The 27,450-nt window shown below is 44.0% G+C and overlaps 1 protein-coding gene across 3 annotated transcripts in view; it reads left to right on the plus strand.

The window, feature by feature from the left end:
- The first annotated feature begins 2,555 nt into the window (after positions 1 to 2,555).
- Positions 2,556 to 27,450, plus strand: part of JMJD1C (jumonji domain containing 1C) — a 61,911-nt gene continuing 37,016 nt past the window's right edge. For 2 of the 3 annotated variants that reach the window (XR_013922357.1, XR_013922358.1), the window contains exons 1-2: positions 7,718 to 7,925; positions 25,216 to 25,321. Coding sequence is in view for 1 of the 3 variants with exons in the window: in XM_080347799.1 (XP_080203925.1) it covers positions 25,315 to 25,321 (7 nt within the window). In the remaining 2 variants the exon portion in view is untranslated. Of the gene's footprint in view, positions 2,791 to 7,717; positions 7,926 to 25,215; positions 25,322 to 27,450 lie in introns of those variants that run through there. The other variant, XM_080347799.1, reaches the window with a different exon arrangement.

The raw sequence follows: 27,450 nt of genomic DNA on the forward strand, positions 1-27,450 counted from the left end.
AGTGTCTGTCTTGGATATTATTAAGGATTGCTGGCTTTGACAGTTGCACTACATACCGCACAGCTATCACAGCACCATTAGTTTAATAGCAGCATGGAGTATGCTGCGCTCTGTAATAGACATAATTCGTTTGTCCTTCCTGAAATAACTATTAGTGTTGGGACTCTTAGAGAAATGGTGAAACAAACCCCTGAAACCACATGAGAGAGGTATGAATTTGGTGCTAGTAGCAGTAGGTCTTTGGGAGGATCAGTACTTCTCGGAGGTAATCTAAAACATGCTTTAAAAATTAAATTGAAGATAATACAAGTTCAAATTTAAGATTGGAAAAAATACTTTATATCTTGAATACTTGATGAAGTCTGAGTTGAGAATATTTCCTTGTGTTGGCTATTACTGGTAGGTCAAGTTTTCTTTTGTAGAGGTCGTGAGGCCTCTGAAGAACCAAGTCAGTGAAAGATGGCCCCCCGGCTCACTGAACAAGCTGCCCTGTTGCTGTTTGGGGGCAAAGAATGGGCACGCTTTTGCCCCAAAGGGGGAAAGGCGGTGCAAACTGCAGCCCCAAATGTGGGATGAGGATGTATTTTAGTCTCTGCTACTGCATATGGCCTGTCTTGGACTGCTGAAAATGACATCATTCCTTCTGGCTCTCGGGGAGGTGGGGGGAAGAAGAAGGAGTTGGAGAGAAATCAGATCAAAATGGTGTAGCTAATTTTTTTTTTCCCTCTGGAGATGAAGTGCAGCCCCACCGTGGCCTGGCTGGGCAGGGGTGTGTTTTGGGGAGCACAGGGGATTAGAGGGGAGCCCTGTGCTCTGCTGGTGGTAGCAGGCGGCTTTCCCCTGGCCAGCCCTGTGGGCAAGCGGGTCTGGCGAGGGGCTGCGTGCAGGGGCGCTGGGGATGAGAGGAGCAAGTGTCCGGCCGAGCGGTCAAGAATAGATGGAGGCTGCTCTGGCACGGCCGCAGCCTCACTGCCATATAAGGCTGCTCAGCCACTTGGGCTCGTCGGGCTGGGAGACCACTTAAAAGGGAAAATCAATACAAGAAACCGCCTCTGCTAGTGGCCCTTCAAAGCCAAATCCAGTTTTGCAGTTACGTGGTTTGAGCGTAGGCTGGGTGGTGTCCTGGAACCACTGACAGGTAGCTCAGTTCCTGCCCCAATTGTGCGCGCAGTGTCATGAACTGTTGTAGAAAAAATGCAGTTGCTGGAGAAAAGTCTGTGGTGGGAAGAGAGCCTTCCAGATCAACTTTAATTTTTAAATGTGCTTAAGTATTTCAGAGCTCAGTGTTTTACAGCATTCCTGTCCTCCTTTAAGCTTACATCATTTGGAATAATTCAAGATGAAAACAGAGAGGTAGTCATGCATTGATTTGCCATTATTCTCATACTTTCTTGGCAAACTACACACTTTATATTTTTCCATGAAGTTAAAAATGTACAGCTGTTTATGTTTAAAGGGTTTGGAGGAACCTCCCTTGTGATTTTGTTGTGGTTTTTTTTTTTTTCTTCTATACTTGCTTGTGTGAGCTAAACTCATGGAATGCATTACAGAGGTTATTGCTAAATTTCTGTTTGGAAACCATTTTATCATTAGATAGTGCCCCATGCACTTTTTTCTCCTGGACTCTTCAGGTGAATTGATGGTTTTGTGTAAACTGTAAACAATTAGTTGGTTAGTGCCATTAACTTCTGGTCAACAGTGGGAAAACGTTTTATATGTTTAGTTGTGGTGTGGGGGGTGGTTTTGTTTTTTCTGTCTTTTTGTCATCAAGGACAACATACGTTGTATGTTGAAAATCAGAAACTTGTGCTGGAGCAGGTTTTGCGTGGGTCGCGGGGCTGTAGGTGCGCGCAGGTCCCGGCGCAGGGCGGTGCTGGTGCCTGGGGCGGGCGGCGCGGCGGCAGGGGACCCTGCGGGTCGCTCAGCTCACCCCCTCCGCTCCGGCTGCTTCAGGAGCGCAATCGGGCACTGAGCTCATGCCTGACCCGCCCTTCCTTTTTTTTGTTGTTTTTTTTGTTTGTTTGTTTGTTTGTTTTGTTTTGTTGTTGGGGTTTTTTTGTTTTTTTTTTTTGAGGGGAGGGTAGTTGCATGTGGACAGACCTGCCGCCCTCGGTTGCTGACTTTAAAAAGCGCAGCTGCGGGGGCGTTAGGGAAAGGCTTTCAACAGACAGACCCGGCAGCGTGGGGGCTTTTCGGGGGGAGGAAAGACTTGGGCCATAAACCGCGTTCCAGCTTTTGCAGGGTGCCAAGGTCTGGTGTGGGCCGGGCGTCCTCCCCCCTACCCCGGGCAGTGGGAGCTTCTCGGCCCCCGGCCCCGCCACACGTGTCCCGCGGCTCCGCCCCCGCGGCCGCGCCTGCCCAGCGCCGCCCCTTCCCGCCCGCGTGACCCCGGCGCTCGACTCCCGGTGGCGCGCCCGGCCCGGCGTGTCCCGGCTCCTCCGTGTCCCGGCTCCTCCCTGCCCCGGCTCAGCGCCGCCGCGCCCGGCCCCGCGCACCCGCCCTTATGTAAGCGGCGGCGGCGGCAGCGCGCCATGACCTAGCAGCGGGGACGCGCCGGGGCTTCCACGGCAGGCCCAGCTGCGCGCTAGCCCGCGCTGGCCCCACAAAGGGCGGGCGGTGAGCCGTCCTTCTCCTCCTCCCACGGCCCCGCCGTCCCCGCCTCCGGCGCGGCCACCTGGCCCGGCCCGACCCGGAAGCGGCGCGGCGAGAACCATTTTCCTTGCGAGTTCAAAGGCAGAGGCGGGTGCGGAGGTCTCGCGGGCCGGGCCGCGCCGCGGGGCGCCGAGCGAGGTGCGTACGGACGGGTGGGGGGCGCGGGATCCCCCGCCACGGCTGGAGGGGGAGGGAGAGATGGGGGGCGGGGGGGCGCTTCCGCGGCTTTCTCCGCGGGACCTCCTTCCCCCGCGGACATTTTAACTTTCCGAGGGGCGCCTCGGGGGCTTTGTCTGCCCTCCAGAGCCGCGGGGGCGGAGGGGGGCGCGCCCCGGACCCGTGGGGGTTCCGCGGCCTCCCGTCCCCGCGGCGCGGCGGCTGCAGCGCGCCTGAGCGGCGCACGTGACGGGCGGACTCGCGCGGAGGCGGTGCGGCCGCGGCTTTGTGCGCGGTCCCGCGGCGGGGAAGCGCAGGCCGGGGAGCCCTGCGTACCGGACACCCCCCTGCTCCGGCGCAGCCGCACAGGGGCCGCCCGCGCCCTTCGGAAAACGGGAACACAGCTCGAGAAATTGATTATTGATTTTTTTTTTAAAATTATTATTTCTTTAAAAAAAATTGTCAGCGAGTCTGCATTTCTGCCGTTAACAGCGCGTGCTGAAGTTGACGGGCTCGTTGCTGAGGCGTTAGCGGTAAGGAAGCCCCGCCGTTACCAAACGGCTGCGGGGATCGTTGGAGCGCGGTGCGCGCTGCCATGCGGCGCCTCTGCCGGGGAGGGGGCCCGGCCGGCGGGGCTTCTGTCTGCGGGGGCTTCGCACCCGCCTCCCGCCGGTCACTTCCTTCTGCCCTCCGGGGAAGGGCTGAGAGAGTTCTGTCCGGAATAACGCCTTCGCTGGCACCGGCTGCGCCCTAGGGAGCCCAGGGAAAGCAGGCTGTAAATGAGAACCCTCCATGTTCAGGTTTTATGTCAAAACTATTTACCTTCCCCTCTTTCCAGTCGGTAATTCTGCTTTTGAGTACGAACCATGGCAACAAACAGGCGTTGGAAAAGAGCTACGGCTATTTTGAAGTTTAATGATTAAGTGTCATAATGAAAAGGTGCCAGCGCTTGCGCTATTGCAGACTAAACAGCGAGGCTAAAGAACAATATGTGGAAAAGTTTGCTGAATAGCACGTATAAGTTAAGTCTACATGATCATTTCAGTTTTTGTGGTTTAAAGAGGAAAATATGTAACACGTTACAGGTTTAAGAATAGCTTTCCTGAATACATTTTTAGCTTTTCAAAAGTATGTTCTTTTTATGGTATAAATTGTAATAGATTAAAAAAAAGGGGGTGGGGGGCAAATGCAGTACGTGTGCATAGGAAAAAGTGCTTTTGTGGTGCGGGGAGCAGGCTGTGGACTCCATGAGGCAGCAGGAGCTGCGGGCTGAGCCGGGCAGCAGCTGCGAGCTCAGCTGTAACCCGAGCGTTTGCTGCAATGAGCCCTCTGGGTGTCACGGGCTGGCAGCGCCCAGGCTGCAGCAGCCCAGCTGCGGCTCCCCAGCCCTGGCCAGGGATCTGCCTGCTCGCACGGTCAGGATGGCTCGCTGCAGCTGCTAAACTGCGTGAAGCAGAGAGAAAAATGCACCGCCCGCTTGCTCAGTACGGCTGCCTCGGGAAAGCAGGGCCCGTAGTTGCCATGGGAGTTTTGAAACGATAGATAAATAAATAGATGAGTTGTGTTAATGGGTGTTAGAGAAAGCAGTCCCTGGGTAATCTGCTGTATTCATGAGTCTTTAGTGAAAGCGATCAAATTGTTTTGAGATTGTTTGCTCTGAAGTGATGGTAGTTGTTGTTTTCTAAAAATTTGTTTCTATTATGGGAATCATAGAATCACTTGGCTTGGAAAAGACCTTTAAAAGTGAGTCTGACCATTAACCTCCTAAAACAGCTCAGTCTCAGAGGTGTGCCAGATGCTTCCATTAGGCAGGTTGTTTCTTGTATCAGCTGGGGTAAAATGATGAGGAGATAGGGGAGGGGGGCCAGAGTAAGAAATATGTCTTATTCTGTATCAGGGATCTTGGTTGCAAAGCGTCTGTACGTGTTCATAGAGCTCCCTTTGGCCAAGCACGGAAATTTGGTGGGAAAAAAAAAAAAAAAAAGGTGGGATTTTTTTCCACGCAGCTGCTTAGAAGAGTGCTAGAGTCAGATGTCACTTAAAATTGAGTGCTTGAGGCCTTTGCTTAATTGTGGTCTTGGGGGAGCTGGCTTAACGTAGATGGTAAAAGGAAGCTTTATGCAAGTTTGAAAGGGAGATTTTTGTTTGAAGAGGTTCAGTTTTTCCTGGTTTCAGCTAGTATGTCTGAGTCTCCCCCGAGTTGTCCTCCACTTCAGGAATGGAAAGAGGGAGGGAGCGTCTTCCTCTGAAAGTCTGCAAGGAGCTTGTTGGTCTTTCTCACATCTATTTTCATGTTGTTACATGCTTCACATGCTTGCCTCTAGTAGCTGACTCTTGCCTGCTGTGCTCTTAGTCTGTTTTCTTTGTGCGTATGCAATGTGTGATGTGAAATTTGGTCATGTCTTCTGTCTGAAGATTTTTCAAATCTGAACCCATTCCTGTTTGGGTATCTCCTTGGTGGCCTACCTATCTCCTGGTGCTGGTGGAGTCTGGACTTTGCTTTCTCAGAGAAGGCCTGCTTTTTTTAAAGGGTGGGGTTTTGTTGTTCTTTGATAGTGGGAATGTTCTCTAATAGCATCTAAAAAATCTCAGGTTTTGTGGCTGAGCAGCCATCCATGTATGAGGAGGCGTGTGACATGGTGTAGTTTTGCTTTAATTATTTACATACTTTTTCCTCTATGCTTGTGGGATAGCCTGCATCCTCCACATGGGTATTTTGGGGGCGTTGGCCTGTCTAGAGGCTTAGATCTATGAAAGCAAATGAGAAGGCGTTACGTTTCTCAGAGTAATCGTGCTCACAGATCTATATTTGGAACTGGTTCTTTTAATACCAGCAGTAAGATAAACCAGTGGCTCACACATACCTTAATCTGTAGTGTTGTCTGAATCTCGAATGATAACTGCAAGCCACATTCCACACAGTTTGGTTTCAGCTAATGATGTGGTATGTCCTGTTGTTTGTAGTCGGAAATGCGTTTCTTGACCTGAATAATAGCACAGAAAGTTAGAAGCCAGCGTGGAAAGAGCAAAACAGCATATGCAAAGATGCGGGGTCGAATTAAGAACTGAAAGACTACAACGTTGACTTTTTTAAAAGAAAAGTTTATCCGCCTGTGAGTTTATACACTCAACACTTTGCAGTTTTGTGATGTGAACTCCACCCTCTGTTAACTCGAACCATTAGTAATACAAGATCCATTGTAGAAAAGTGATGCAAGAGCAAAGGCCCTTTCTTAACTATTGGAGGTTAAATAATTATTTACTATTCAGACTCTGTAGTTAGCATATTATCACATCCTCCTGCCTCTCCAGCCCTTTCATCTAGTTACCTTGTCGCTGAGATGGCTGGCTGGCTGATAGTTTTGTTTTTTTCCCTTGTTTGCATGAGAAGGGGTAACAGCTGAAGTGAAACTTTAAATAAATGGGAACAAGAATGCAGCACGTTAAATCTGAGCATTCGTAGGGTTGGATATATTTATGAGAAAGTATTACGTATCTCCAATGAAGTGTTCTGTCATGTGTTCATTAAGTGCCAAAGCTGAAGCTCCAGAGAGGCTTGAGTTATATTTAGCCTAATCGCAAAGCAACACCTTCGTAAAGTAGGTAATGAAGTCTGATAAAACCTTGAGTGCATCTCTTAGGAGCTGCCTGCAGACTGGCTGAGGGCAGGTTGCTGACTGTGCTGCTGCCCTGCTTAGGTGGCTTTTGTGGAGTTACCTTTGTGCCTTGGTTTCCCAATATGTGAACGGGCGGCAGTGATCCAGCCCTCCCGCTGTAAGTGCTTGGGGTCTGTTGCTGCGGGGTTTCGCATGTGAGGTAGTGATGTCCTGTTGTGATAGCGGCATCTTAACAGATGTTGGTGTAGCATTTGCACAACGCTTCACGAGGTTTGACCTGCCCTTGTTTCTCCTCTTTGTCTTTTCATCCTGCATTTTAAATTTAGAGTCAGTCTCAAAGGGCTTTTTTCTTTTCCTGTTTTCCCTCATTACTTTCTGCTGGTTGTTTCTTTTGTTCACCCGTGCCTTCCTCTTGCGGTTCCTATCTGTCTTTGGAGTGGCGTTTTCTTTCCTCTCCATCCGCTGGGATTTCCTTTTCACCTGACTCATCCCCTCTCGGTACATCCCCACTCAGTCACGCTTTCCTCGCGCTTCTGTTCCAGGAAACCTGGCCAACAGGGAAGGGAACTGCCTGCTCGTCCCTTCTCGGGGGACACCCACTGAAGCAGTGGCTCCCTTCCCACTCACCTCCTGCCTCAGGACTGTGTGGGGGCATGGAGGAGCCTGGCGTTCTCTGCTCCCCTTTCTCCATGCCTGGCTTTTGCAGCAGGGCCGGGAGGTTTCCTCCTCCCTCCTGCGTGCTGGGGAAGCGGCGAGGGGCCGAAGGAAGGGGGAGGAAGGAGGAAACCTCCCATCTCTGCTGCCAGAGCCCTGGGAGCGGGTGCTGTCACCTCCAGAGCCGTTTCGCAGGAGCAGCCGGTTGCTGCAGGGAGGAGCAGCTGCAGGAACGGCAGAGTCAGAACAGTTGCAGAGACAGGCAGGGAAATGAGATGATTGATTCAAGGCAAGGTGAATGATTTCAGAACAGGAAGGGGGGAGTGTTTTCACATCTGCAGTCAGTTTCCACTTGAGTTGTCTTTAGTGTAATTGCCACTGCACTAGCTAGTCCTGCAGGCAGAGAGGATCTGTGTGCTAAGCTGTATGTTTAAGATATAATCGTGCTCCTGTACGTTGAGCTTCTGTGTTAAACACTCTTGCTCAAGCACAATGAGGGAAAGGAAGAATGTATGGTGTAGTTCCCTTTTCTAGCTGCTTTTCCACTAACGACGCAAAGGAAATACGACAAAACACAAAATCCTCCTTTCTTCTATAATTAGTAATTGTTATTCTGTTTTAACTTGTTTTGATGGAAGAACTACGTCAGTGTTTATATGGTCTTGGGAGTCTGATGTGCTGAGTTTTTTTAAATTGGTTAATTTTCTTTTATTTTTCTTGTTTTTCCGTTAGACATTCAAGCCCTTGGTTGGAAAAAGTGTATACAATTCAGTTACTGCAGTAGAATTCCTTGTGGACAAACAGCTGGATTTTATAACTGAAGATAGTGCCTTTCAGCCCTATCAGGTAAGAAATCTGGTTAGTGTATAGGTGCTGTCTATTTAGCTTAGTTAAAATCCATGTGTTTATAATTTTTAAGTGCATTTTACAGTCAAGTTGTGTGTTACAGGAGCAGTTTCCTGTGGATTATTGGCAGAGATTGTTGTTCATTTTGTGAAAGATTGTCAGATACTGATTCTGGTGAATCTTATCATGTCAAGCAGTACTATGCAACTAATATTATTGAACCACCTTCAACTAAAACACTTGACCCCTTTAAAGGTTAATTAGTACCATTAATTGTAGAGCAAATAAAAGTATCCCTCTTTCTGAAGCTGGTCTTTCATTTCTAGGTCTTTGCCCTACTGCAGGGATATCTGACTGTTTTCTTGAGAATGTGTAGCAGAAACTGTTAGTTTCTTAAAAAGAAAAACCACTTTTGTGCTGTCGTTTCTGAGCCTGCTAAAATTTTCAGTATTCTTGATTTAAATGTATTTTTCGCTAGTTAGAAATGCATGAATATATGTGTATTTAAAGAACAAGAGAAAAAATTATTTCCTCCTCCTCCCTGTGCACCCTTCCCCCTCCCCGCTCCAAAAATCTCTTCTCTGACAAATAGAAGAATATTTGATACTTGAACTGAACTGATTGCAATTAGAATAGCCATAAATTCTTTCTTATGGCTGGGTTGGTACACTGCAGTGATACAGAAATAGTACTTTGAGACTTAGAATAACAGATGGCCCTGAATAAATGCTATGTAATTTTGTCCCGACACCCCTTCTTCTCTCCTCCTTCACCAAGATGTTTTTTTTTTCCCCAGTACCAAATATAGAGCTAGAAAAAGAGAAGCGACAGAGAGAGAATCCTGGGGAAAGGAGAGGGAGGTTCAGTTCGTGGAAGGGCTGGTGCTTTTGTGTGTCTGTGGTGGGGAAGCCAAACGAGTTCAACGCTTCTTGTCAGGGTGATGTTGCGTGTTCCAACTTGAGCTGCTGGAGCAGCTTGGCTCTGCCGCAAAGGCCGATTCCCACCATCAGATCCCACGCTAGTGCCTTCAGCCTTCTAAACCAGCACAACCTTGATTTTCAAGAGCCAGGGGGGGAGGTAAAAAAAGCCCATGGTGTTAGTGAGCTGAGCTGGATTAGCGCAGGGTGCAGTGAGCGCTGTGGCTTCCTCGGGGAGGGCGCAGGGTGACGCAACGCGGAGCGGGATATCCTCCTTTGGCAGCAGCGACCTCTTAAATCAGCTGAGCTGTGAAGTGTAAATTCACCCTCAGAGTCCAGCTGCAGTCTTCCAGATTCATTTCACAAAGGAAATACTGGTGCTAGGGCCTGTCCTTTGCCTGAGATGTATCAAGATCATGTCTCTGATAATGTTCACTCCAGTAACGGTAATCAGTCTCCTTTTGGCAATGGATCATTTCTTACAAGATGAGCTGAGCAGAACGAATTGACTACATGAGAAGGGCTGCCTTTTGGAAAACAATCCTATTGCCAGGCCTCGCTGGCAGTAACATAGTGATGCTATATGTCTTTTAGGCCCTTCACTTTAAGGAGTATTTACTGATACAGTATTAGACACAGAAGCACCTTGATTTGAGAAGGTGCATACAAATTGAAGGTGTCATTTTAAAAAATGTGTCATACGAACAGCTGACTTTGTAATATCTTGGTAGATAATACTGTAATTAACAGCATTAGCAACTGGAGTTTTTAAAGAGGTGTTGAGCAAAAACTGGGACAAAGCAGCAGCTTGTGAAGAACAGTTCCAGATACAAGCTTGCTCTCCCTGGTTCTTGGCCTCCGTTTTTTACACATAGAGGGCAACTGTGTGTGTGAGATCAGGTTGTTTTCCCTCTCTCGGAGCAAACAGCTTGAGATGGAGGCTACTGATCTGTCAGTCAGGAGTAGTTTGGTGACAAGAGATAGCTAAATTGTCTTTTTGTTTAAACGTGACAAAAAGGCTGCTGACAGATTCCTTTTAAGTATTAAGGCATCCAGAATTTGCATCTTAATTGAATAATGCTCAAATCTCAAGTGTAGCTACGTAAAGTAATATTGAGCTTTCATCAAATAAAGGTTTCCGTATTTGAACAATTATAAGAAGTTTTAGAAATGGCTTTCATAGGCATGTGTCTTTGCAGGGCTAGCAATGTCTCATTGCCAGGTTTTCAGACTTAATCGTACAGATCAGAACTCTGGTGAATGATAACGTCTTTAAGAGAACAGAACCTAGTTTTTAAAAGATGCTAACTGAATTATGTACCAGCAGTGTGCTGGCAGTATTAACTTGATCTATTTATTTGCTTTGCTTGTTATTTTTTTGTTAATGCTGGAAATCCTGTTCCTAGCCTTCAATCACTTAATGTAAGGTAGTTTTTACTTGTACGTTCTTTCTGGCAGGCCGTCCTTTTCTTTGCAATGAAAACAGGTTGTAGATAAATCTTCGGTAAACTTCCTGTGAAAATCTGCTTCTCTAAAAAGAAAAAATGGCCTTTTTGCTCCCTTGTTTGGTCTGAAATACTGTTAACCTGCTTTTGAGCAGAAGATGGAACTGAGGACTGTTCTTTGCAGAGATGAGTTAGCTTTGAGTCTTTCTAAACATGTTTAGTTTTTGGTTTAAGCTCTCATGGCTGTATGTTTTCAATATGAAGTCCTTAGAGACTATGGTGATCTAAACACTTTTTTATTGCATTTTGCTATTAGTGCCCAAAATTCCAGTACCTTTCTGCCAAAATAAACAAAGTTTGAATCTGTGTGGGAAGAGTCCATTTCACTTCAGATACAATTCTTAACTACTGAGTAATTTTTCCCATCATTGCATACACATGTAATACCTAGTAATGGGCAGCAGACGAGCATTTGGTATGAATTCTGCTCAGATTGGTTCTGATCAAAAACCATAGGGCTGTTCAACGTAACTGTTGGGCTTAATGAAGAAGGTGCTGCTGTCCACTTTAAAGGTGACAGCTGCTCAAGGCGAAGAAAACAGCACACTTGACATCCTTTTAGTCTTGGCAGGAAAAACAAAGTTTGAGTAGGCAAAGAGCTAAATTACTGTCTTACCAGAAGTGGTTCTTCCACAACGAGAGTAACAAGACTTTGGCAGGACTCGCTGGGGAATTGTGAACCATGGATTCCCATGCCATGGCTGCTCTTTGCATAAATAAACATGTTTCAGTTGTTAAGAGATTCAACAACCTTCGTCAGAGCTAGATGAATATAGTTATTAAAAGTAGGGTACGCAGCTGCACTGCAAGAGCCTTTTTCCATTTTTTCATATCTTCACGAGGTTTTCTATAGCATGTATTAACACTTGTCAGCGAATTTATTCTTGAGCTGAATGTGCTGTGTGATTTTTCCTTTTCCCTTACATGTGTAGTGCTTTGAATCCTGCCCTTCTCTGTAAAACTTGCTTGGATTCTGTATGTGTGGTGCCTTAAACACCAACCTACAACTGGTTTCCGGTGGCTTTTATCTGTGTTGCTTCATAGAGGATACAAACAGTATTGTCTACGTGAAACTTGGGTGACCGAGAATGATTCATTCATTAATCTGGGATGGTCAGACCGTTTAGTCATGTAGTTCTTTTTATGGTGGTGACAAGTGGATCTCGAGGAGAAAGCGGATTTGAACATTGGCCACGGTCCTTTGCTTAGCAATGAGATGAAAATGGTGTCTTTTGCAGGACGTGGAATTTACAACGTGCATTTGCTGTGTCAAACTAGTATCTGTATGAAACTTTGTCATGAAATGGGATGTGTATGTCGGGTCCTTACTATTTTTCTAGTTTGCGTTCATAGTAGATTACGTATATTCTGTGATTAAATAAAAATTGACAACTGGGAGGTTTTATAGTGGCTCTTGTTATAGGTTGACAAGGAACACCCTTTCAAATATGTTTGCTACTAAAATATTTTAACCAAAACTACAGTAAGCTTAAGTAATTACAAGTGTGACCTAAATAAAATAATTAAACAGAAATGGTTATCTATAAGTTGCTTGCACTATTCTGTGACAGCTACGTGCTTATTCATTACAATACACATAGCAAGTTGAGCAGCAGCAAAGCTGATCATGCCGTAATTTGTGTAAGCATTGTAGTTTACTTGAAGGACTATAGATGGGGATGTGAAGCATTAAAGCTCAGCATATGGTATGTGTGAGCTCATCAGTGTGGTGTTTTTGTCTGGGTGGTGTTTGGCAGTACCCGTCACTAGTGTGTGATTCTGCTGTTACTGGCTGAAGCAGCTGGAGTCAACTGAATTATACTGTAGAAAAGCAAATAAAGAATAACAAAAAGTGGCTTATATCGTGTTTTTCTGTAATAAAATACACTTATGGAAAGACTGTGCTTGAGCAGTCAGTGCATTTCAGCTGTGTGTCTGGGTCAGGCAGAGCAGGGGGTAATATTTCTTTGTAATATTATTTCTTGTAATATTTCTAAACGTACATGTTTTTTGTGTATGTGTGATAATATATTCCCAAAGGATTTGTGAGCACACGCCACTAGAACTTGTACAGCTGAGCCTAGGCAAAACATTTAAATTAAGTTCTATCACAGTCATTAAACTTCCTGCAAAGAGGGGCAGTGGAAGGTTGTGCTTTTTGAAAAGTCATCCTGCATATTGGGTTAAAAACCAAACAAATCTGCAAAGAATGTATCAAGAACACACTTCAGTTCCTCTCTGTGGTGGAATCTCTCCTCTATCTTGGATCCACCCTACTTATTCATGTTCTCGTTCGGAACAACTGTTTTTTAAGACAAGCCCGCTTGCCTTAGTATTTCCAAACAGTAAGGTCTGCCTGTCTACCGCTGTGCCGAAGGTTGCAGATGTAGAGATAGGGCACTGAGAAATCCCCCGTGGGAGGTGTTACATGCACAGTGACAGGCTTGTGTACTTTGCTCTTTTTCTAAATGTGCATTGCATGTCTGAGAGCTGACAGGTCAAATGTCTAACACACCTTCAAGGTGGGTGAAATAATAATAAACTTTCTCACTGATCATGAAACAGGTACCTCGGATTCAGGATCTAATCCTGTGCTAATCTTACTTGATCTACTACAAATTCCAGTTCTATATGCCATGAAGGTAAGGCTTGGGAAAAGGGCATTGTGCAACTCTTGACACTGTCCATTTCTGTTTATTACGGGCAGGCATTGGGTACGTCAGGCCTGGATGCTTTTGGATTTCATTACTTGTTTGCTCATAAGAGCAAGCCAGTCATGTAACGTGGCTTGTGTAAGTAAAGACACATTAAGAATTCTTTAAACGTCTTGAAACAGGGATAAAATAATATTTTTCTGTCTGTATTTTAAGCTCCCCATAATCATATGTGCACTCATCTTTTGGACTTCTCTTACTTTAAACTTCAGGCTTAAAAATAGTTACTGCAGCTGAAAATTGCTTTTCCCATAAACTTTCCCCTCCACTGACCAGGGGGGCAGGAGCTTTTGGGTTGGTCCCACCCTTTGAGGTTGGAAGAAGCCGCTCAGGGTGCTGGCCACATCTTGTGCTCACCTCCCACCTCCCTCACGGCTGACAGGCACACGCACCTTTCTGCATCTTTAACTCTTTTCAGTATTGTCTTTAAGAGCTGTTTCTGTTCTTTCCCAAGTCTCTGGTGTCTGGACCACCCATAAGCAGTCCAGCTGGCTTCTCTGGCAGCATTGTAAAGAACGATGGTCTAAACAGCTTGTTATCGATACTTCTGTGTTTAGGTGTACGGTTCCAACGTGAGGGGAAGCAAAAGGCAGCATCCAGCTAGAAGTGGGTCAGATGACTCATTCCAGTTCTCGCTCCTGGTTACACGTGTGGGACAGAAGAGAGAAATAAGGGAGGAGGGGTTGGTTGGCACCCTCCATTCGTTGAGCAGGAGAGATATGTACATCTCCCCATAGCCTGTATTTGTGCCTCACTTTGAAAAAGAGCCCCACTTCCCTGAGGGCTTCATCTGTCTTTATTCCCAAAATAGGTGGAATGAAATTGCACGTTTCTATTTTACCTTGGTCTCCTAAGAAATAGGGTCTCTAGGCACATCTTTGTCTCTCGGAGGGTTTGCCGCAGGAGTGGAGCTCTTCCAGGTCTGCCAAGCCTGAGGGAATGAGCAGTGCAGAGGGGAGGCCGTCAGCAGGTGGGCGCTGGAGCTGCCACAAATAGCGTCGCTCTTCCAGGTAGTAGGAGGGGGCTCAGGTGGAGCTGCTGAGGGCCGTGGGAAAGTACACGAGGAGGAAGGGAAGGGAGTTGTGAGGTCCCTGGGATAAGCTGAGGTTGCTACAGCACAGGTGTGTCTCAGGTCCATAAGAAAAAAGGTTTCCTTCGACTTTTGTGGAGGAACTTGTTTGACTCTTCCCACAATTTTTCAAAAATCACAGTTGGTTAAATTGTTTGACTTCATTAGTCCTACTTCAGGAGATAACATTGAAATAAATAACTTAAACGTTAGAAATTAAAAACGGAACAGATAGAACAAAGCTTGTTTCTCCTTTGAAGATCACTGAAGTATCTTAGTACTTCTCAGAAGCAGTCTTGGAATTACTGAATTTACAAATCCATCAGTGTTTTGGGGTAAGGAACTTCTGTGTTTTATCATAAATGATTACTTTTTTCACCAGTAAAAGCCCATGGAAAATACCACTCAGTAGTAAGAGAAGGGTGCCTTCTTCTCGGTTCTGTGTCCTTGAATTTTCAGTCTTCACATGTGATTTGCTAAAGATGAAAGTTTAAAGTTTTTTCCTATGTTGTTGACCAACATTGTTTTCATAATCCATACACGAAGTCAGCTCCTAGTGAAGTCTGGTTCACTTTTTCATAAGCAGATGGTGCTTTGCCAGTATGTCCTCGTTTTCTCAAATGGTTGCTGTATGTTGTGATTGGGAATCCTTGGTGGTTTGGGGAACCTCTGAATCATGAATGAGGGTAAAATCCCCCAGTCATTGCATGGGAGTGCTTAGCCAGGGAGGGAAATGAGTACGAAGTTCAGGTCATTGAAATGTGTTCTTACCAGGATTAACATTTAGCTCGATGCTATAAACAGAATAACTCACTTTGCTGATGTGCTCCTGCGTTGGTTTGCTCTCGTTCCTTCCTCTGAGACAACACGGCTTTGTTCAGGGCTGCTACTCTAGAACTTCTTCTTACAAAGTGTATTTTTGAAATTCCACCTAATAGAAGTACTAATTTGTGGTGTAGGGTTAGTGCTTCATGAGAACTGCTCCAAAGCCTTCAGGAGGCTGCAGTTAGTGGAGACTGAGAGCAGTTCCAGGTGTGTGTATGGAATTCCTTTTCCAGGCCAGACATCTGGGAAGAAACTCCAGTAATTTGATACAGACTTGATTTTTTTTTTCTTATTTAAACCCAAGTATGAATCTTACTATTCTCTTAAACATCGGAATAACTTTGCTAATAAAAAATGCAGTATTTTGATGTAGAGGGATTGATGTATACATTTCCTTATCAAACATCGTTTCTTTTCAATGGTATACTACCTAATTAAGTATAGTTATAAGGGGCTTTTTACTACCATTGTTTGTAAATAGTGATTTCTCCCCCACTTCAATCTAGCAAACATTTCCTGTCTTTTGAATGGACTTAAAATAAACTATTCCTGTTTTTCCCCTGCATCTCCCTCTTCTTGTGCGTGTCTGCCAACATTGCTGGCAGTAGTATTTTAGAATGCTTTTGCTGAGCAAGTAGGTTTGAAGCACAGTAATGTATGTGCATCTTACAAAACATTCTGCTTTATTATTTTAGTGGTGACCTTTAAGCATACAGTTTAGAAATTATATTTCAACTGTAGAGGCTGGGTTTTTACACAGCGTGAATATTTTCTTCCCTTTTGTTATCTTCTTTTCATTACTCCACACCACTTTGGTATGCAACATACAAAATCAGGTTAAAGCAGATTTCAGGATGCATAAGACTGGTGGCTAAATTTTTTTGTTTGGTGTGCTAGTAGATTTATCGATAGAAAATTGTTGTGAAATAGATGAGCATTGTATCAATTTTAAACACTGAATGACTTTCCTAAGTTTAACCCAAAGAGCTTATTGTAGCAACAACTGAAATGTCCCTATTTTCTGATTAGCAATTTAATCTTTCTCATCTTTGCAAGACCATCATTCATCTGTTCTATAAAAGGCACAGCCACTGCTTTCTCTGGAGTTGCAGAGGGCTGTAGTGTTAATCCAAATATGATATACATCCCAGCTGGTCAGACCTCTGTTATTTATAGGGAAAATTCCTAAAATGGCTCCAGCAGGTCAGAACAGAGCTCTTAGCAGAAACATAAGCACCCAGTGATGGCTGTGTTGCTTCCTGATGCCACTTTGGACGTGAGGCAGCATTTCCATTTTTGCAGAGCGATGGGCTCCCTGTCGTGTGCTCAGCCAGATGGTTGAAGACTCTCTGTATTGCATCCCGAAGACCAGAGAAGTTTGTTCTTCTGAATGAAATGCTGCAAGAAAATGTGCAAATTGTTTTCCCAACACAGATGCGTTGCTTCTGTGCAGTACTGCCCTAAATCCGATTGGCAATTAACTTTGAAAAGCTCTGTGCAAATACAGCAGGACTTGTTTAAAATGTGAGAGAAATGCATTTTATTCTGAACTACTTTCAAATCTTCAGCATGTTGACTGACACTGTTATGTACCACTATTCTAAGAAACATGTTTTCAAACAAAACCTGGAAAGCCACTTGAAAATAAAACAGTAATGTTATAGTAAATGAGTGGACCAAAGTGCACTGAAGTTGGCTTTCAAGAACATTCTGAACATGCCCAATGTACTCTTTCCTATTCACAAAAAAAAGAAAAAAGATACTTTCATTACCAGGGAGGATTTCTATTCTGCGCATAATCCTCATGAACTTTTGGAGGAAAGGAGCTGGAAAGTTGTATGTTCTTGGAGAGTTCAGATTTCATAAACAGGATTGAAGACTTTTGCAGAAGAGGGGAGGTAGCTGTGTGACTGCTGGTGATCGAAGTTGGTGGTAGTTCAAATTACAGAGCAGAGTCAGACTCAAGAGTGAGACGCTTTGGAGCACGTTTCTAGGAGGTGGTGTTAATTCTGGGAGCTGTTGCCAGCCTGCCACATGTTGGAAAGCATTTTACAGTTTTCTGCAGATCTGAATTGAGAGACCTTTGCTCTTTAATACAGTAAGCTCTTAGTTATCAGTAGTCTTGTCAAAGAATACTGTGTTGCTGAGTAATTCAGCTGATAAAAGATTTGGTGGAGATAGCTGCCATGAGATAAGAGATGAACTATCCGGTCTGTCATTACGTGGTGGTGGTATGCAGCTTCCAACTCCGCCAGTTCAAGCTGCTGCAAGTAACTTCTTTCCCTGATACAGGGACGATGCGTCTTCTGTAAATGGTCAATCTCTGAGCAAGAACTGATCTCTTGCCTCAATCCATACAGCATGTCCTTCAGCTGATATGATTTGGGAGGTTGTTGGATACCTTTTAAAAGCTGCTCACAATTCATAGGGTGTCTGGGGCTCAGTTTAAATTTTAATATCAATGTACAAAAGATTTTTCTCCGATCTACTCGCTCAGCTGCTCTCCTTGTTAGCATCAGCTTCGCTTTGCTAATTGCTTGCTTCAGGGAAGTGTCTGCACTTTGAGGTGTATTTTCCCATAGTGGCACTGAGTTGTTTGGTAAGTGGCTCAAAGGCTTGTTCTGGTATCACCACATGACTTGGGAGTTACTGGCTGAGTAGGGTAGGCCCAGTGCTCCCTCCCTGATTCTCTTAGGAGTAGATAAAATGCAAAATTAGGACAGTTGCATCTTGCTGAGATGGTGGTGATAAATATATGGAGCCTGCATTGAGGAAGGGGAAGGAAATGTGACTCAGTGGAAGACGAAAGAAAAGCAAGCATATGGCTGTGTCATCAAGATGAGGGAGAAGATGGACATGAAGCAGTGGTATTCACTTGGCCTTTGATTTGTTTGTGCGCGGAGAAGAATGTAAGTGGTACAGAAAATGGTCACTGCAGTGCTGAGGGGAAGCTGACAGCCTACCGGGTTTGTGGGCGAGAGCCGCTTGCTTGGGGAAGTCTTCAGATCAGAGGCTAAAAAAATACATCTGTCACTCCGGGAGATTTTGCTTTCTGTCTCTCTCAGTCAAACCAAGTAGTTTTCCCGTTTTCTTCCTAATCTGTAAATCAGATCAGGACCCAGATTTGTATTACGGTGACAGCACTTTGTCCCAGCTGCTCAAAGAGAGGGTGACATAACCCATGAGCATAAGGGTCATCAATTTTTTTTGTAATCTGTTTTCAAATGCAAAACTGTTCTAGAAGTCACTAGAGCAGTTTTTAGGTTGTTTTGTGACAATATCTGCCTGGCCCAGGTTTGATTCTGCTTATCCATCGGTGGCTCCGTGGTTGTTCTGTCTGCTGCTCCTGCTTCCCTTTTGTGCCTGATTCTTATCTAGAGATACAGGAATGACAAACTGACTTGTAAAAAAGCGAGTTTTCCAGCATGCCCATTTCACCTCAGACACTGGTAGTCTTATGGGAAGGAAAAGATCTCTCTATTTTTGAGTTTGTGAGTTGAAATCAGGGAAAATATTAGACTACGAGTCAGACTTTTTTCTGTATGTTTATATTCCTAACTTTATATTTTCCAATGCATAATCTTATTTAAATTAATAGAATTTTTCTGGTGTTCTTAGGTGTGTGAATTATTCTTCCAGAACTGAACTAATTGGTGCAGTGATGCTTCTTCAAGCCTGAAATCATGACTTGGAGGAGTGTGCGCAGCCCTGCTCCCCTAATTCCCAGACCTGATAATTAAAATTGTAAAATTGGTGTCAACTCTTTAACTATTGAACAGGTGAAATGAGGAAAGGAGGAGTAGTGTGTGGGGAGTAGTATTAGGCATAGGTAAGAGTGGGAAGCAAAAGAAAAATTGTTGATAGCTTTTCCTGAGAAATGTCAAGTTTACTGACAGCTGGAAAATTATTGAATTTTTAGTCTTGTAGTTTTAATTTTCTGCTTACAGAGGCGTAGTTGTTGCTGTTAGACACTGAAAATAACCCCTAATCTTAAATGTTTGTGGTCCGAAATGTCTGTAAATGTTGGTTCTTTTCTGGACAATGTGTTCAGGGCCCCTAGTTGGGCAGGGTTAGTGATCCCTGCTGTCCCCCCCGGTCCACATGCCCCGGCACACGTGTGGGCAGGGCTGCCCTCAGCCCCACTTTGTTTCTGGTGTCGGGGTCAGGGTTGTGCCTTCAAGCTTGACTTAACTGGTTCAGATGTAGCCCAGCAGCTGCCGGGTTTGAATGAGGTAAATTGTGACCGTGTGCTCAGAACAGCAGAAAATAGGTCAAGTGTGGGCTGGGTTTACATAGAAAGCGCGAGCGTCGCCTGGTAAGCCTAAGCCTCTTCTCTCTGCTCAGACAAAGCCGTTTAAGGTAAACTGGAAGTTACGGTCTCCCCAAAAAACTTTCTATCTATCCTTGTTGCAGCTGGGCGTTAGCGTGCAGCGGTGCCGCTGTCGGGAGGTGGGTGTGCGGTGCCGGGCAGGCGGGTGGCTGTGTCCCGGCAGGGTGCTGCGGGCCCGGCACGGCACCCCCGCTGGCCCCTGCCCGCCAGCTGCAGCGGCCTGGCAGCTGCGCCGCCTTTCACTTGGCAGCCGGGAATAAGGAGCGCACTGTTTACCAGGGCTTTGTGCCTGTGTGCGGCTAGAGAGATGGGGGAAGTGGTACAAGAGCTGTATATTTTCATCTCAGCTAAATTTGATGATTTTTCTGTGGGGTTTTGGTGTGGCCTGTGTGTCGTGCACAGCGTTGGCTCGGCGGTGCCCTTGGGGGCGTCAGTCACTACCAGTTTCTCAGTGTTTTAGGTAGATTCTCATGTTTTGCCACTGGAAAAAAAGCCTTGTAGCCCGGCTGAGGGATAGTGCCATTTAGTAGGTGATGTTGTTAAGATCTTTGGTGTTCTGCCTGTCCAGTTTTTATGTTACTGTTTTGTTTTGTGTGGTGATGTTTTGGTTCTGTTGTTTGTTTGTTTGTTTTCCTGCTTCTTCTGATGTCAAGCAGGACATTATTAGGACTGAAGGTTTTGTTAAAAAGTTACAATCAGTGAAAGGGATTACCGATCAGTGATATAATCAGATATGTCAGGTGACACAATCAGTGAATGGTAAAAGAGGAAGAAAACAGAAAAGGAAGGCTAGTTATGGAGGAACTAAGGGTTTTTAAAATTTTTCTTTTCCTAATAGGAGTAAATAATCTTCTAAAAGATGGCATTAGAGGACTAATATAAATTCTTGGCAATCAAGATTTTAAAAACAATACTTTTTGCTGCCAGTGTTCTCTGAAGACTGTTGGGGCAATCAGTAGGCAGATGTTGCCATATCTTGCTCCTTGTTTTTCAGACTGCAATATCCAAATTGAATTTCTGTGCAGCTGAAGTTCCATGCACTTGTAAAAATGATTAGGGGGGGGGGGGGACAGGGAGAGAAGGGATTTATGTTACAGAAACTGATTTCATGATATTAACTCATGAAAAATGAAGAAGTCTAAAGGTTCAAGTTTTAGACCCTTTAGACCCTGAATTTTTCACTTGCATTTTTTGAATTTAAATGTGGTCCCTCTACCATTGAAGTGCTAACAAAACGCTTATTTCGATGTACAGCGCACACTGCATGAACATGGTAAACAGGACTCATTCGTGCCCTAAATTATCAGAAAACCTCTAAGCAGCCAGAGGAAGCTATAGTTAATTAAGCCACAGATGGTGAGGACTAATGTGGTGTTGACCTTTGCGAGGACTGTGAAATCTACTTAGTCTTTCTCTGTAAAACACTAGCTGAAATGAGTTCCTCCTGATATTAAAAACATGTCCTTGATGCATTGAAGCCAAATGCAGTGATACTGTGGCCAAGGAAGGTGCTTTTGCAAATAAATGTTTGCAGCTTCTAATGCACGGTGCATGCCGAGACTTGATCTTCAGGGCCCCAATTTGAGCCCTTCTAGTGCCAAAAGTCACTTTTCTGGGACTGATTTTCCTGGACTGCATTTTGTGGGTTTTCCTCTTCTCCTTCAGTGAACACAGAGAGCTGACAGATGCCCGGAGCTTGTGTGCCCTCCTGTGAGCAGCGTGTGGGCTGTGTGATGCGGGGAGGGGCCGCTGCTCGACTCCACTTTTTCATTGTTGTTTTGTGCCCAGGGGTTTCATCTCTTGATTTCACAAAGTTGTTTCTGTCCCTCAAGTTTGTGAAGAATGACTTAGAAATATTTTAAAATGCTGAGGAAACATCTTGCTCCAGTGGTGAAGGTCTTGTTGGGAAGGTAGAGAGAGCTGTGGAAGTGTGCAGGCATTCCCACCACACACATACCCGGCTGCCCAGAATGGAAAAGGAGTTGTGATCATTTGAGCCTTTCAGAAGGCACTTTGTATGGTCTCTGGGCAATGTGCAGGTTCAGCTCGTCCAGGGATGCCTCTCAGTATCTTGAACAATGTCTTGTTTGTGGATGGGGCTTGAGTAGGAGAATTCCGTATGTATTTGGATTTTGACTTGTTTTTCTGTGGGTCCTGTTTTTGAAATTCCTGTTTGATTCATGACTTAAAGGAATTCAGAAGCATTACAAGTGATCTGCACTTGTTCACCTGTGGTTTTGAAAGATAAATTGTATTTGTCTGAATAAGCTCTCTGAAAATGCTTCTCTGAACAAAGATTCCTCTTTGCTGTTTAGGGCAGTGTGGTCTCTTAACCTGATGGTACGGTCCATAGTTTCTAACCCGTTCCATCATTTTGCACCCAAAGAACAGATACACTCAGAAAAACACTGGATCACTTTGTTATTTGGGAAAATTTCATTCAGTATTCTTCTCAGGGCTTCCTAGGAATGAAGCACATCCCCAGCAGGTGAGAATTTTCCCTTAGAGAGACATGCAGCTGACTCAAGTACTCTTTGGATAATTAAGCAGAAAGTCCACTCCACCAGAAATGAATTCCTCTTTTGGTCTGGAAAGAAGGAAGAGTAGCAGCAAAGATCTAAAAAAGACTGACATGGGTTGGCAACCTTCTGATAGTCACGTTGCTTCATGTGACTGTCTTCCATAAGGGCAGGAAGGATTATCTCCACCATATCTTTCTAGCCCATACACCCTTTGTCTTCTTCCCAGTGTTGCATATGGAGCAGGGGGCACTGCTGTATGAAGTACATAAAGAGCTTCCTACAGTAGATTTAAAGAAGAAATTTGCAGTCCCATTTATGTGATTTGCATTCTGATTTGCATTTCGTAAGGATTTCAAACCAGCATTAACATCCTCCTGGAGGAGGTATTCCAGGATTTGTGGAAAAACTAGTATAGGAGAGGGTACCGTACATACTTTACTGACTTTTGTGAGTAAAACTACTTTCAGTGGGGAAAAGTCTGGAGGAGAATCCTGCAGGGCATTTAATTCTGCTGTGGATTAGTCTGTCAATCTTGCTACTTGGACCAAAAAGGAGGGGAAAACTGGAAGTCCTAATGGCCAAGGTTCAGATCTATAAATAGAGTTGTTTCCTGAGCAGTATAAATACAGGGTCAGGAAAAAGACTGGGCACTGCTGGGTCACCTGCTCACCTTCATTGCTAAGCCAGAGAAGAGGCTGGAGTTCCCAGCCTTGCTTGTGGCCCTGTCTCCCTGGTCTGCCAGAGCTCTTGGAGTGCGCTAGAACAGGGTGCCTAAGGCCGTCACTTACATGTTAACACATTATGCAGTTTCCTGCGTTTCAGATGTTCAGATTTAAGACTGATGGTGGAAAAAGATCAGTCATAGTACATACTTTTTTTAAAAAAAAATAAATAAGTATTATTCATAGATACATGTCATATGTACACAAAAGAACAGATTTTTTGAGATTTCAGGAACTTTTTTGTTTAGTATCTTGATACTGCACTTCAGCTGTCACTTACAGTTTTGCCTTGGTGTACTGATTTCCATTGACCAGTGTATAACATGTTCATGTCTAGAAGCAAAACACTTCTTTTTTTTTTTCCGGTGATAGATGATGTGTTAAATGTGGTTTTGTGTGTGTATTCAGAAACCCTGGGTTCTCTACATATTCCCAGTCATACCTTCGTGCAGTTTATGTAATGGATCTTTGACGTCACTTGTGTCTCCAGTAGCTCCTCTTTGAGATGAGCTCACCTTTCTCGAAGAATGAGGAAAATGGACTTTGCAGTCTCCTTTTCTAAGTGTTCACGCCGACTCCACTCAGTGGAAGGTACCGATATGCCATGCATCTGATAGGACAATAAAAGGTTCAAATGTACTGTCTGTGGGGTCACCAGTATCAAGTTCAAAGAAGGCAAAGATGCTTAGGAAGGATGTGAAATCTAAAAAAGAGATTCAGCACTGTGTGTTGCCTTCAGAAACAAAGCAAGACAACGTGAAGCCTCAAAAACTTTACATAAAGAATTCAGTGAAGTAGAATAACGTTAAGAGTAATAGGTCTGACATTATGGTGCCTAGTCAATGTGTATAGTCTTGAAATGAAAATACAATTTTTTCTTAGATGGGACTGAAGGAATTACTGAAGATCTATGAAATCTGCATATTAACTGCATTATTAAGTCAGCCAGACTTCCAGTATTGCAATGCCTCAGTCTGTTGCTTAGCTCTAATGCTTGTGGATCTGAGAGGGGAAATTTTTGACACAGGAATTTCTTGCAGCTGCTGTACAGGAGAGTGCATGGGGTGGGGGGACAGATGGATGATCATCACACAGCTCCAGTTCCAGGGGCTGTCGGGTTCCCCTGGCAAATTATTTGCTCTTTCCAGTGGTGGTGTTGCTTCTGTATGTAGGATCAGTGCAAAAATGGATTTGCACAGCAAAGTAGAACAGCTTCCATCCTCAAATAAATGTCAGTGTTGACCCTCTTGTGCCTGTGGTAATGCTAGCAACATACTTGCTGGGTTGGTGCTTTTAACCTGGTGGTTGAGGTCCTATTGATCTTTCTCTTCACTTTTACTTTGTTCCACTCTACATGTATTAAACCAATCACCTTGACCGTTCCTTTTGGATCCGAGGCCATATCTTTCACAAGCATAAGGAGAGAGTCTGATTTTCTCTAATAACTAAAGCATTGATGCATTCTCTGTAATGAAGCGCAACAAATCTTCACGTGTCGGGAAGTGAATTTTGAATTTGAAGTAGGCATCCTGTGATCAGTTGGCCAGCAGGAATAATCTCATCAAGATGAAGAAAGAGAAATTGCTTGTGTCACTTGAGGGCCTGGCAGCGATGCATGATTCCCTGAGTGTTGCTTGGATCTTTATATTCTATGGCTGGAGCTCTTCGTAATAAATTGTGAAACATCAAGGAACTTGTTGGAGATCAAGGAAAGAAATTACTTGATCTCAGCTGCAGTACTGATAAAACATTTTACATTTTGTATGTGGAGAATTGCTGTGATTATTTTAGCTGTCTGAAGTTCTCTCGGCACGAATGAATATTCCTGCCGCTCACGGATTTCCGAAACCATCTTCTGCACGAGTTGTCCCTGGGCCGCGGTGCAGCTGTAGTTCTCTGCCACAGCCTGAAAGGCAGAAATTAGCAAGTTTGCTCTGAAATAAAGAGAAATAGGTATTCTGAAAGTCTAGAGATGAATGATGATTTAAGCCATGCTTTGAATGATCAGAACCAGATTTTGTGCCTAGTTTTTCCTTGTTAGGAGGACAGTGCCACCAAACATGTCTTAATTTCCCAGATGAAGTCCTACTCAAATAGTGAAAAAGGATCTTGTCCGGGAGAACTGAATACAATAAAAATAAAAGTTGAAGCATGTCTTATTCCAAATAACTGAATAACAAAGACCTACATTTTTAAAAATCAGGAATGATGTTTCTCTGAAAATGTTTGTTTCTCTAAAAATACAGCTATTTCTTATGCGTTATCTTTGTGGTGTTTATATCTAAGTTTATGCTCAATATGTTCTTGTTAAACTTTACAGAAATGAAAAACAGCTTTTTTAAAAAAAGTAATTTGGTCATTATTTCTGCATACCTGTAAACATTGAAGTCTTTAGAGGGCAATTTTGGCTTTAGTTGAGACAGTATTTATGAAAGTGTGATCCTATTAATAGCTTACGAGTTTGGCCACATGTGAGATCTGACATAGCGTGTTCCCATGAAATAACTTTTAGCATTGTGTTGCGCTTTTAAGGTTTTTTTTCTGAAAATAACACGGGGATTTGTAGGCAATCAGTAAAATTAGCATCAAACTACTTAATATTGTACTCTAAAATACATCTAGGAAAATAAACAGAAATGTTACAAATAAACATAACATATGGTTCTTTTTTTAATCTCTACTTTAGGACGACGTAGACAGTCTAAACCCAGTTCTCAGGGATAACCCGCAGTTACATGAGGAGGTAAAAGCCTGGGTAAAGGAACAAAAGGTTCAGGAGATTTTTATGCAAGGTAATTATGTGGGAAATTGTCTTACTTTTATTGTGTGTTAGCTAGTTTAAGGCCGTTAGTCGTGTGGGGCTCATCCCATAGCATTTTCGATATAATGGAGGCTGTATTTGTCATTTGGAAAGTTATTTTTTGGAAGTATTTGTTAATTCCAGAAAACAAGAGTGTGTTAGAAGCTGTGCATGACTTCTTCAGACTGTTCTTGTTTGATGTCTTAGTGATGACAGCAAAAGCTGAATATCATTAGTATGAATGTAAATATTTTGTACAATTTGTCGTGAAAATAAGCGTGTATGAATGATGGCCATACACCTTTCAGCATGTTTAAAACCGTACTGTGCTTTGTTGGTTACTGTTACGTGCGATAACTTCTTTGCTGTCTGCCTGTGCTTGTAGTTTTCTCGTTGGGTCACAGCTGATGAGCACTTGCAGATCCCACCCCACGCCCCCACCACCGATTGATTGAAAAGTGCCTTTCAGATCAGTTACCATCTTTAACTCTGTTCTAATGCTGGAAGTTTGCAGCAAATGCATATGTCATTTTTGCACTGTAGATACAAGTTATGTGAAAATAGTGAAAACACTATGCTGATAATAAAAGTATTATATGTATTTGCAGTATATTTGTTAACTTCATGCAGAACTGACAGGCAGCTCTACAGGGGTATTCCTAGCGGTAAGGGACAGAAACTAACCCCTGTGGGTCTGCGTTAAAATCCCTTGGCAAGCAGTAAAAAAATTTGAGGACAAAAATGCTTCAGCAGTCATTCTGCAAATTAGGACAGGGCCAGGTGTAGTAAATAATCTGATATTATAAGGGTGATGTTGAGGGTTGCTTGCTGTCTGATTTCTTTGATAAAACTAAGATTAGAATGCCAAAGGAATATGGTAAGTATAATACTGAAGTTACACCAAAACACTTGTGCCTTTCCTTCCATGGAGTTTTTAATTTGACTATATGTGATTATTCTTGCGGACCACAGAGAAAGGATGCTGAAAAAAAACAACGCGTGGAATTGTGTAGATAGTAAGTTGGTAGAGCAGTGTTAGTCATTTCAGATTGCATGGTAATATTCTCAGGTCCAATATGAGTTAATAGTTTGTTGATGAAATCTGCAGCCATAACTGGATTGAGAGGTGATGTGAAATCAAATTAGAGATACATGAAAAGGAAACTAAAATTGAGCTTGCTTATTGGATTTCATTAGTCACAATAATCAGACAATTATAAAAGCGTCGTTTTATACTGGTACAGAATCAATACTTGAGCAAAGCCCCAACAATATTGAAACAGTCGTCTAAACAAGACTGCCAGCCCATTGTCCACACCACTAATTTACATCCCATCATTCTAGGAACTGTATTTTTGTTTTTATGTATATAATTTCATGTAGTTTTTAAACAGATGTTGGAATGCTTAGTAATGCACACATTTGGAGTAGTTTACATGATGAGATCAACCCACTCCACAGGTCCTTGCAGACCAGCTCTCTGCGTCTAAGGAGGAGCTGCAGTTCAAATGCGCTCGCTCACCGGTCCAAGGAGAGACGCGTGTCCTCGGGCAGGGACGTGCCGTCCTGTCCCCCGCGAGAGCCCGCGTGGTGCCGCGGCCACCGCAGCCCTGTGGGACGGGGTCAGCTGGCACAGGCTGCTGTCACGTCCTCCTGGGACATCATCTGCTCCTGGTCACGGAGACACCGCATTTGGCGCAGCCCATCCACTGGCTCACAGGCACCCTCTGGCAGTGCTGGCTGCTGTAATCTGGTCCTGTTATCTTTCTTTCCCCTCCTTGCTGCTCCTTCTCTGGTTTTCTTCACCTTCTCTGTTTATGACCATTTTCCTGTTCCCTGCAATTTAAGCAACATTTTCAGTTCTACCTTGTCTAGACACATCTATTATGGTTGTTACCATATTCTTTTACTTCATCCTTTACAGTGTTTTTAGGATCCAGCCTTTTCCTTGTCTGCGATGCTGAAGCCTTCATCTTGTGTTGTGTTTTCTGCTGTATCACAGTTAAAGCAGTTTATCTGAAGAAAAAGAAGGGTTGGAAGAAAACATTCAAATAGTATTCCAGATGTCTGAAAAACAGAAAGCCAATTTGAGGAGGGAGAACTTGAGTCAAAACTGGTCCA

The sequence above is a fragment of the Nesoenas mayeri genome (genome assembly GCF_963082525.1).
Source record: "Nesoenas mayeri genome assembly, chromosome: 7".
Lineage (NCBI taxonomy): Eukaryota > Metazoa > Chordata > Aves > Columbiformes > Columbidae > Nesoenas > Nesoenas mayeri.